Source organism: Carettochelys insculpta, chromosome 8 (assembly GCF_033958435.1).
Source record: "Carettochelys insculpta isolate YL-2023 chromosome 8, ASM3395843v1, whole genome shotgun sequence".
NCBI classification, from domain to species: Eukaryota; Metazoa; Chordata; order Testudines; family Carettochelyidae; genus Carettochelys; species Carettochelys insculpta.
The window spans coordinates 5,200,223-5,211,173 of record NC_134144.1 but is presented as its reverse complement, the minus strand read 5'-3'; the positions used below and the strand labels follow the sequence as shown (position 1 = coordinate 5,211,173).

Below are 10,951 nucleotides of genomic sequence, written 5' to 3'. Positions count from 1 at the left end.
AGCGCAGCGCCCCGCCCGGCGGGGAGAGGAGGGGGAGGCTGGGGCTGCAGGGCCCTCGGGAGCGAGCCCAGGATCGGAGGGGGTGGGGGGGATGGTTTTCGCGGGGGCGGGGCCAGGCCGGGCTGACGCACGGAGGGGCGGGGCGGGGCCAGGCCGGGCTGACGCACGGAGGGGCGGGGTTGGGGGCGGGGCCAGGTCCGGCTGGGGCGGGGCCAGGTCCGGCTGGCGCGCGGCGGCGGCGGCTGCTAATAAAGTTGGTGTTGAAAGAGCGGCCCGGCGCACCCGGAAGCGAGGGCGAGGGGCGGGGCCGAGCCGGGCAGGCCGGGATGGTGGGGGCCGCCGCCGCCGCCGCAGCCGGGACCTGACTCGGTGCGCAGGTGAGTGCGCCCGGCCCGGCGCCGCACGCACGGACGGAGCGAGGGGCGCCGGCCCCTTCCCCACCCCCACCCCCGGCCCTGGGGCCGGCGGAGAAGCGCGGGTGCCCCTTGCAGGGCCAGGCGCGGCCCCGCTCTCCCCTGCCCCGGCAGCAGCCGGGCTGGCGCCGCCGCCGCTCGCGGGGCAGACGGGCAGTTAGCTCGGGGCCTCTCCGCCCACAGCGGCCTGGGCCCTGCGCGCTTGTGCCGCCCCCGTGTGTCTCCCCCCTCCAGCGCTGCCGCCCGGGCTGGGCGTGGCGCCCAGGAGCGCCCCCGCGATGCAGTGGAGACGGGTCGGGGGGCCCCGCTCTCCAGCCCTCTGCCTCCCCGCGCGGGCGGGGCTCTGCCGTTGCCTGCCCCTCCACCCGCCGGCGTGGCCCGGCCCGGTCCGGCCCGGCCCGGCCCGGTCCGGCCCGGCCCTCCCCTCCCCTCCGGGACGCGTGCAGGCTCCGGCCTCCGGGGCGCTCAGGTGCCCCCTTTCCACTGATGCCAATGGGAGTTGTGCGCCTGGACGCCTTGGAGCCCCCTGGGCCTTACCCTCGTGAGGGGGCACAGAGCGGCCTCTCCTCCCCAGGTCCTCACTCGGCTCTAGATTCGCCTACCCCGGGCGGGGAGCAGCAGTAGGTGCTCCAGCTTCTCTCTCCTTCCCTGGCACGTCTTGCGGAGCCCGTGGCACTCGTGCCTTACTCCCCATCTGCTCTTCCGCTGGGCTCCTCTCTGGTTCCTGCCCCCTCCCCACCGCCCAGCGAAAGGGAAGGGCTGGTTTTCCAGCCCAGCCTGGCTCGCTTTGCCTGGCAAGATTTCCAACCTCACCAGCGAACTGAAACGGCGAGGCCCCCACTGGCGCTTTAAAGATGAACAATTTTATGATGGCATAAAGCCTTTGTGGGTTGCAGCTCACCAAAAGCTTCTGCCGTAGTAAGATGGTTGGGCCTTTGAGGTGTCAATGGACTCGTCTTTGCTGAAACAGACTAACCGAAGTAGTAGTAAACCTGGTCCGGAAATAAAGGATGCCACATCCAATGCATTCAAGCGCTTTTGCCTTTCTTATTAACGTACTGTGCCATAAATGTGATTTGTTGGTGTTTGTAACTTTATTAATGAATTCCTTGGTGTGTGTGTGTGTGTGTGTGTGTTTCACAATTTTCATTTTCTTGTTAATGCCTCTATTACCAAATCACTGCACTGGTATTTTGAGGTTGTAAGGTTTGGCATATGAATCACAGCCTGGATGCATACTACTTACTCCTCAGACTTCTGAAAAATAACTGCTTTTATAGATGCGCTGTCTAGGTCTGTTTTTCCCCCTAGCTTTTTAGTATGTATAGGGCCCTACTAAATTCCTAGTCCGTGTTGATCAATTTCAGGATGATGGGATTTTAAAAATCATAAGTTTCATTATTTTGACTATTTAAATATGAACTTTCATGGTGCATTAATTGTAGGAATCCTGACTCAAAAAGGAGGTGTGGGGTTTTCTCAAGGTTATTGTACAGGAGAAGGGCCGCATTGCTGCAATACTTCTGTGATAGTGCTTTCCACAGCCCTGCTAACAGCACTTCAACAGGGCCTACCTCCAGGCCCACTGGGAAAGCTATGCCCTGGGAATACTGTGCCTTCCCTGGTCAGGACCACAGGCACCTGCTAGTGCCCATCTCCACCCCCCCACCCAACATCAGCACAGTTTCTGTGAGCGTGGGGGTGACCCTGCCCCTCCCCTGGAGCGGCACTGCCCCAGAGCCGCACAAGCTAGAGGAAGTGGCATTCAGTGCAGAGCAGGGGAGGGGCATGGATGGGTATGTGGCTAGTGCCACTGCGTCCCCCGCTCCCCTGCGAGTCCCGCCTCACCAGTCATCACTGCGTATGTGTAAAAGCACAAAAACCACCAGATCTCATGGTCTGTGGCGTGTGTTTCATGGTAGGTCCCTAATTAGCAATATAAGTGGGTTTGATAAGAAAGTAAAATTGCTGGTGCAGCAATCTGATGCATTTCACTTTCCTGCCTACTTATTACTACTTGCTCAGAGAAATAAAATGTACCATTCCAGGGCTGAAGACAGAGCAAAATCTCTCGTCAAGTTTTATGTCACTTTACTGGTCTCCTTGACACCCACATTGCCTCTATTTTTGTTCTGACCACATCATATAGCCTGTGAGTTCCTCAAGTCGTTCATCCTTCACTAAGTTCTTGCTTCTTAAGAATATCTTTAAGGCCCTACTTACTTGTGCCTCTTCCTGTTTCTCTACTTGTGACTTAACTTGCTAACTTCCAAGAAAAGGGTAACTGCTTTGCTTTTGGTAGAATTTTGCCTTGAGGTAGTCTAATTCTAGTTACTAAAATAAGAGCATATCCCCTTTCCTCCATTGAAGACAGTGTCTTACTCAGCATAGGGTTTTTCCAGGCTCCTTAGGTCCTGGCCTAACAAGCAGCAATCTTCTGTAAAAGTACCAGTGATCTTGCTGATGTACCTTCTTCCTGTTCAGCATATTGATTAGGCTTGTGTTTGTAATTTGTGAGTGCTGACCTCTATACAGTAGAGGTCCACAGTGATTGTACCACAGAAATCTTCACTGGTTGACAAAACGGTGAACACACATACTGCAATATTGCTCTTTTTTGGGAAATGCCCCCACTTGCCACGACAAAATAAATTCCACCTCTCGGAGAGACTTCCTTTTTCTTCTCCCTTCCCTTTATTGCTGACTCAGAGCCAGTGTAGACATTATTTGTTTTGCTGGCACACCTGACTTCTGCCAGTATTCCACAATGCCCTGTTGTGATAGCACTAGCTCAGTGTTTTGTTCTATGCAGCTCTTCAGGCATGTGCCCCTCCCTATGTAAAACTCCAGAAAGTATGTGACAGCTGAGTGTGCTGTTCCATTTGGGGAACAAATAACTGGAGTACTCTTGCTGTGCCCTGCACCAGGAGCAAAGGCAGGCCGCTTCTTTGTGTTGGCATTCCCAAGTGCCGAGAGCTCGGAGCTACTTCTGGTGCTGCTCTTTGCAGCTGGGGAGGCTTTTCAAGAATGCCTAAGAAATCCCAAGGTGCGGTCAGCTCTGCCCTCCCGCAACACTGCCCTGGGGGATACATACCATGTGTATTGCTTCCACTGTTGATTGATATCATCTGAGGAAGCGGGCCTTACCCTGAAGGGTCATGACCTAATACATTTGTTAGTCTGTAAGGTGCTACAGGACTGCTAGTTATTTACAAAGCTGCAGACTAGCATGGCTACTGCTCTGAGAGTATTGATGATGGTGCCCCAGTGTGGATGTGATCCATTGGCAGAGGGCACAAATGTGAACAGCTCCTTGCAATTTCGTCATTGTTTGCGTTCTAGAGTAGGCGTAGCTGTATCTTAGGAGTAGCATCTGGGCCTGTTCATCTGTCCAGATGCTCTGTATCTAACTGGACAATAAGGCAAGTCTCTACTGCCAAGTTGTCGCCAAAAACTGCCTTGTGGTGACAAAATGGTGAGAGCACACAAACTTGTGAAATTTTTTGTCCAGGAAAAAGCCCAGTTTTGGTGACGACAGACTTCCACCCTTACAAGAGTTTTGTTTGCCCCTCCCTTTATTGCTGCCAAAGAGCCAGTGTAGACAGTGCTGTATGTTTTGTTGACCATACTGGCTTCCGTGACTATCCCAGGGTGCCCAATCACTTTGCTCATTGTTTTGGTCTCTGCTGCCCTGCAGGCATGCACCTGTCCCCTTTCAAAGTTCTGGAAAGTATCTGACAGCTGAAAGAGTTGCTCCCATTGGATGTGACCTGGGCATGATTTGTTGACAGAGGGAGCAAATGTGAAGGCTTTCCTTCTGTTCTTGTTTCGTCAACTTTTGGGTGTTGTGTACATTGGTATTGTAGAGGTAGCCCTAAAATGCTCCAGCTGTGCTGGGAGTGGGTGGGAAGGGGGAAATATATTCTTTCATTGTAGATACTTCACCTCTCCAAGATGCAGTGGCTAGCACTTCCTGTGACTGGGGGTGGGGGGGATGTTTGTCAATTGAATTGTTTCTCTGAGGGATGTGGGTTTCTTACACCTCTGAGCAATGTGGAATAGTAACAGAGAGGAAGCCGTGCTAGTCTATATACTATCAAAATAAAAAGCAGTCAAGTAGCACTTTAAAGACTAGCAAAATAGTTTATTATTAGGTGAGCTTTCGTGGGACAGACCCACTTCTTCAGACCATAGCCAGACCAGAACAGTTGAGTCTGTTCTGGTCTGGCTATGGTCTGAAAAAGTGGGTCTATCCCACGAAAGCTCACCTAATAATAAACTATTTTGCTAGTCTTTAAAGTGCTACTTGACTGCTTTTTGTTCTGAGCAATGTAGTTGGGCTGACCTAATTTTCTAAGGTAAACTAGGCTTTGTTTACACCAGCAACTGAACTGCAACACTTTGGCCTTTCAGAGGTATGAAAGTGACCCCCTGCCCAACTCCCAGAAGACAAGTTTTGCTAAGGGGTGCCAACTGGAACAGTGCTTTGTTGACAGGCATTGTGCTCCCCTGCAGCAAAGCTACTACCACTCACTGGAGGTGGAAGTATTTTGTTAACTGAAGAGCCAACAACTGGCAGCTACGCAACAAGGTTGTGGAGTGGCAGCTGTCTGGCTAACAGCCACATGGTGTAGCCTCAGATGACCCCCCCCCCATAGATCAGCCTGGTGTGTCTCCATTCACTGTAGTTGTTTAGGCTGCTGGCAGATGTGGGGGAGGGCCTGATGGGAAGGAGGGGGTGATTCTTCATGCCCTGCTAAGAGCAGATGCAGTAAAAATGGAGATATCCTATTATCTCTCCTTACAGCACGATAAGCCCCTCTCCTCCCATCTGCAGAGCCAGAACTGATGAGTGGCTGCGTTCAGAGAGAATCCTTGCTTAACACCTATCAAACAATAACCTCCAGAGGATACGCGAGAGCCCTCTAATGCTCCTAGTTACGTAAAAGGCTTCTGGGCACCTTGTGCCTTCCCCAGCCCCACCAGCGTAAGACAATGTGTAGTTCTCTGTGGACCGTGACATCAAGAAGTGATTAGTACAGTGGAGCATCACTGGATTCAGAGTGTAGTCTACTGAAAGTGTGAAAGGCAATTATCAGCAAAAGTGAATTTTCTCTACCATAATCAGTTGCTTCTATGGTAAGCAAACCCTTTAATATTGACACCTGAAATTATTTCAAAGATCTGCTGGAGTGGGTCTGTCCCACGAAAGCTCATCACCAAATAAATCCTTTTGTTAGTCTTTAACATGCTCCATTTCTGCTGTGTTGTATTGCTGGAGTACAGACTAATATGGCCACCTCTCTGTTACTATTCCAGTTTCCTTGAGTGCCATAATAAAGCTCTTCTGTGTAGATTGTGCCAGCTCAGTGGAAGATTTTTCCATCAGCCTAGCTACCACCTCTCCCGGAGGTAGATTACTAGTGGGTCTGACACACAAGCTCGTGACCTCATAAATTTTTTAGTCTAAGGTGCTACGGGGCTGCTTGTTGTTGGTACACCAAAAGGAAGACCCTCCCTCTCAGTGCAGTTAATGTTCATGCTGAAGCGTTATAACCGTGTTGCTGTAGCCTTTCAAGTGTAAGCAAGACGTCTGAAACCATGGATGCCACTTGTCTCTACTTTTAGTTGTAACTTTTGACACTTTGTGACTGTCAGGCACTTTGAACTGCAGTGACTAATCTTATTCTGATGCCTGCGTTTTAGGTGGAAGGTAGCAGTAATGCTAACGCTGGCAAGCAAACTGAAGCGGGATGATGGTGTCAGAGGACCCCGTACATCCAACCCAGCTTCCGATTCTACTCGGAGAGTATCTATTAGAGATAAGTTGCTTGTTAAAGGTAATTAATCCTTCATGTTTAAAAGATTTGTTTAACCACCTAGGAAGTCAAAATGTTGTACAAAAGAGCTTTTATCCATATTTTTAAAGGGCTTCCAAAGGGTTGTGAAGATAAATATCTTAAAGATAGTAAGAGACAAAGTGGGTGAGAACGTATTTTAGTGGATCAGCTTCTGTTGGTGAGAGACAAGCATACGATGATGGAAGATATTTAGGTACTTCAGGAGCTACTGATAAAATGTGCTGTACGAGGATTACGTTTTACTATTACTGGTGTTTGGAAGCATATTGTACGCTCTATAATGTATGAGGTTTTAAGCTGTAACCTGCAGATCAGCTACTGCAGTGTTGCATTCAAACTTTGTGTTACTGGAAACTACATAGGTGCAAGTAATAAATTAAATAAAAGGAAAAAAAACTGTAAATAAAATCATTCTTCCTGTATTTAATGTGTTGTCCAGTGTTTGACATAATTAATGCTGCTGCCTACTTAGGGTCAATAGAAAACTATGGATAAGAGATGTGGATTTTTTTAAAAAACTATTTTCTTGATGGTACATCCTAATCTGTTATAGAAGGGCTTTTGTAGCATGTCACGAGCTGGGGAATCTTCCTATAGATTTTGCAGTTTCTGCAGATTTCTGCTGCAGCCAAGTAAAAATTTTGCTGCAATTGTGTATAAATGTAAGGGGGGTGGGAAAAGGCTGTGCTCTGGGAACTAAGTATGAAGTCAATGATTTTGCATCCTCTTGCAGTCCACATTCCAATTCTCCTCACTTCCTTTCCTTCCCCCTTTGTGTAGCCAGGGAATGGGGCCCAAGGTTCAAATCAAGTTACAGATGCTTGTGATTTCAGGGCTCTCGGAAAAGAACTTGCCAGGATCTTCCAGCTGAGAGAATTGAAGGGTGAATTTATGATTTGCTTTTTCAGTTTTCGCTTTAAGAATCTCTATCTCGTGTGTATTAATACATTTACATCACTATTTTCAAAGGACATAAGTAGTGATTAGAATGCAAAAGAGTAAAATACTGTACTCTAGGTAAACATCTCTCATTTTCTGTCAGATGAATATTCACGGTACCCTAATAACTGTTCACATTCTTCCTCCTCCACTCAGGAGGAAAGGGATACAAAAATACAGTTGTTGCTATAACCATCTCTAGCAAACTTTATAAGACTGCCAGATAAGTTACAAATCCCAAACTGGCAATTAAAATTAGAGTTAAAATCCACAAGCAGAGAAATCGCAACCACAAAAACCAATTATCAAATTAAATGAGATTTATGGCCTGTCTTGAAGTGGTCCAGAGACACAGATTCTGGGGGCTGGGCCTCCTGAACATCATGGGAACTGACAAGAGAACATACCAGCTGATTTTAATTATTGCTGTGGGTAGGGGAGGAGAGTGTCTTTCTGGTAGTTGGGGGGCCTAGAAAATTTCAGACTTAAAAATGCACTAGCACATTACCTGCATAGGTCTTGTCTAAACTAGATACATTTCTGGAAAATTTCCCACTGTTAAACTTGGTCCAGCTGAACTGGAGCTGGCAGTAATGAGTCTGGGGGTGGGGCTGATGTAAAAAAACCAAACAAACAAAAAAAAACAACACACAACTATTACTAAGACCTCCTGGAAGCAAATTTTACTTGACCAGGAACTGATAAGCCAACATACAGCCAAAAGCCTGTATGCGCTAGGGCTCCTAACATTGATTCAGCTGAACTGTTTGCAGTTTGGGCAATGGTGAGACAATCTTCAAAACTTCCTATTTTAGAGGGGACCAGAACGACTTGCCTCATACTCAGCTGCAGGCAGCCACCAGAGGCTGAGACAAAGCTGCTGGTGAATTTTAAGGGAGCCCGAGGCAGAAATGATTACCTTCATTTATTTAGGCTGGAGTCTCTCTTCCAGGCATTGGTGACTGTTGCACAGTGTGTCAAGGAGTGATGAGTCTCCTGCAGTGCAGGTAATACCCTTGTTTGCAGTGAGTTTCAGCAAGGGATGAACTAGGTCTGAAACAATTTAGCAGTGAGTGTAGGTAAGAATTAGCAATGTTCAGCACCGTTTATCCTTGTCTGTGCGTGCAGCTGAACCAGTATTACAGACAATTCAATTGTGTTCTTCCTGTGCCTGATGCTTCTTGTCAGTGACAGATTGAGGCCTGTCTGCATATTAAAACAAATTCCATAAGTAGCGATGAATGCAGCAGGAAACTCAGACTGCAAAGTATTTTGGTGATAGGGAGGCATTACTTGGGTGCACACAGTCTTGCCCAAATCTTCTAGATCAGCGGTTCTGACCTTCTCAGGAGTGTGGATCTCCCCGATCACCTCCCCAAACTGTTGGCGGATGCCCAATCACCTCCCCCCCCCACAAATCATTGACCCCTATCAAAACCAATTCTAGCCACTCTGTATGCTTCATTAATGGAAAAGGAAACCACAGTGTAGATTTTCAGACAGCAATTAACATTATTGGAAGATAGTTAATTTAAAATAATAATTCCATTACTTTGCAATTTATTTAATGTATTTTCTATGATCATTTTTACTTTACTTTTTTTTTTTTGCACGGACTCCCTGCAGTACCCTTGCAGGTTCCCAGGGCTCTGTGGACCCCGGGTTGGGAACCATTGTTCTAGATGTTTCATGCTTTCAACAAGGTGTCACTTCGGTCTTGACCTGATAATCCCAGCCAGTTCACTTTCATGCAGTTGTCTGCTTTGGCCAGGCTTTGGGGAAGGAATGAAATGGTAGAATTTGTGTTTGGTGAAAGAAGTGGAACTGGATGTCATTGAAATATTAATCACAGTGCAGCCTAAAAAAAAAAAAAATCTAGCTATTAACCAGCTGGCACATATAACCCAGTTGCAATTTTGACAATTGGATACAGATGGAGACATCGCTAGTTAGGGGCATGACCCCTAATGTAATGCTTAAAAGGCCTCTCTAACTTGAGTTTTAGAAGATTCTGCTAAAAGCATCCCATCCTTTCAGTCGCATTCTGTCTGTTGGCTTGCCTCTGACCACTCCCCTGTACAAAGGCCAAAATTGTTATTAGTGCTAATGATGGTCATGGACACGAATCCTGTTGTGCTGGGGATTGTACAAGCATGTAGCAAAAAAGATGGCCCCTGTCCTGAAGATTTTACAGGAAAAAATTATATGGGAATTGTTCTCCAGCTGTGTTCTCTAGCTGCTGGGTGCTTATAAGCAGTTACTGATGGCTGCTTCTCCCCTGCTAATTGCTTCTGCAATTGATACAGCACAATTAGGAGCTCCAGATCTTGGAGTCAAATAAGAGGTGCCCCCCAATGAGGAATGCTACATATAACATTCTTGCCAGAGCTCCTTGTCTTAGGCCATGTCCACGCTACAAAGTTTTGCCAATTGGCATACTGCTAGGACAGTTAATATATCCTTTGTGCCTCCGCTTGCTTTGGCTTCTTGCATCGTGACAGCACACACTCACCAGGAATGCTCACATTGGGACGCAGCGTGGTGCACCACAGATAGGTTCTGGTCACACTCAGGTACCTTTTCTGCAGGTTACATTGGCAGCCAGGGCTGTTTTTCTGTGGTTATACGAGCACTGGTGGATCGTGGAGAAATTTCACAGGCATCATTGTTGGCCTGTCTGGGACAATGCCTGATTCTGGAATCTTTAAGAACGCAGGACTCTTCAGAGAGCTACAAGCAGGGACCTTTCCTTAGATGAATTACCATGGGTGATGTTGAAATGCCAGTACTGATCCTGAGGGACCAGCTGCCTACTTAATTCCCTGGCTCGGGAATCTGCACTGGCCAGCTTGCGAGCAGCAAGGAAACGTTCGGTTGTAGGCTCACCACGTGCAGAAGGACAGTTGAATGTGTTTTGGGAAGTCTCGAAAGGCACTTGCATTATTTACTCACCCAATTTGGGTTGCGTTGTGAAAAACATCCCAGAAATTGTAGTTGTTTGTTAATAACAAGCAGTTCTCTGGTACTTTAGAGACTGAAAAAATATGACTGCATCTGATCTTCATAACTTCTTCAATACATTGGTTGCTCTCTAAGGTGTGGGAGGAAGCTACAGACTAACACCTCTACCTCTGTGACACTAGTTGCCCATTGTGTGGCACGCCTGACAATTGTCTTTGTAAACACAGAGCGGCTGTCTGCTGAGATTAACCAGTCAGGCACCAGGGTTATCCCATGAGCTCCTTGCTCAAGGAGGCTGGGAACCAGCACTGTAAGAGTTAGCCACAGTAAAGTGCTATGCAGTACCATACTCCACTTGGGGCAGCTGTTTCACGGCCTGTTAGGAATTGTGTGGTGACAGCGCACATATTAATGTTGCGGGGAATTGCTGTACATTTGTCAGCTGCAATGTTTGGCTGCGATCCCATCTGTGGTGTGTGCTCTGCTTGGGAGCTGGGTCTCCTGTGCCCACTATTGGCATTTCGTGTGTAGTCAGAGCATTTCTTTCACTGCTAGCAGTCGTCATGCATCATGTTTTTATTGGCTTCTTTTTTAAGTTATCAACTAAGATGAATACGTTTCAAAACAAAAGCATCTTTATTCAACAAAACTGATTAAAAATAATCTGAAGAATTTAAAATTAAATACATTTCACTTAATTAAAAAAAGTGGAAATCTTAATAAACGAGAGGAAGGAACCTGCATGTCCATTGTAACTACGCACACATCAAGTCCTGC

General features: G+C 47.6%; 1 protein-coding gene across 1 annotated transcript in view; it reads left to right on the top strand.

The window, feature by feature from the left end:
- The first annotated feature begins 250 nt into the window (after positions 1-250).
- UBE2F (ubiquitin conjugating enzyme E2 F (putative)) overlaps positions 251-10,951 on the top strand; it is a 93,771-nt gene continuing 83,070 nt past the window's right edge. Inside the window, exons 1-2 of the mRNA XM_075001303.1 lie at positions 251-377; positions 6,120-6,253. Of these exons, the coding sequence (XP_074857404.1) occupies positions 6,136-6,253 (118 nt within the window). The 5' untranslated portion in view covers positions 251-377; positions 6,120-6,135. The remainder of the gene's footprint in view (positions 378-6,119; positions 6,254-10,951) is intronic.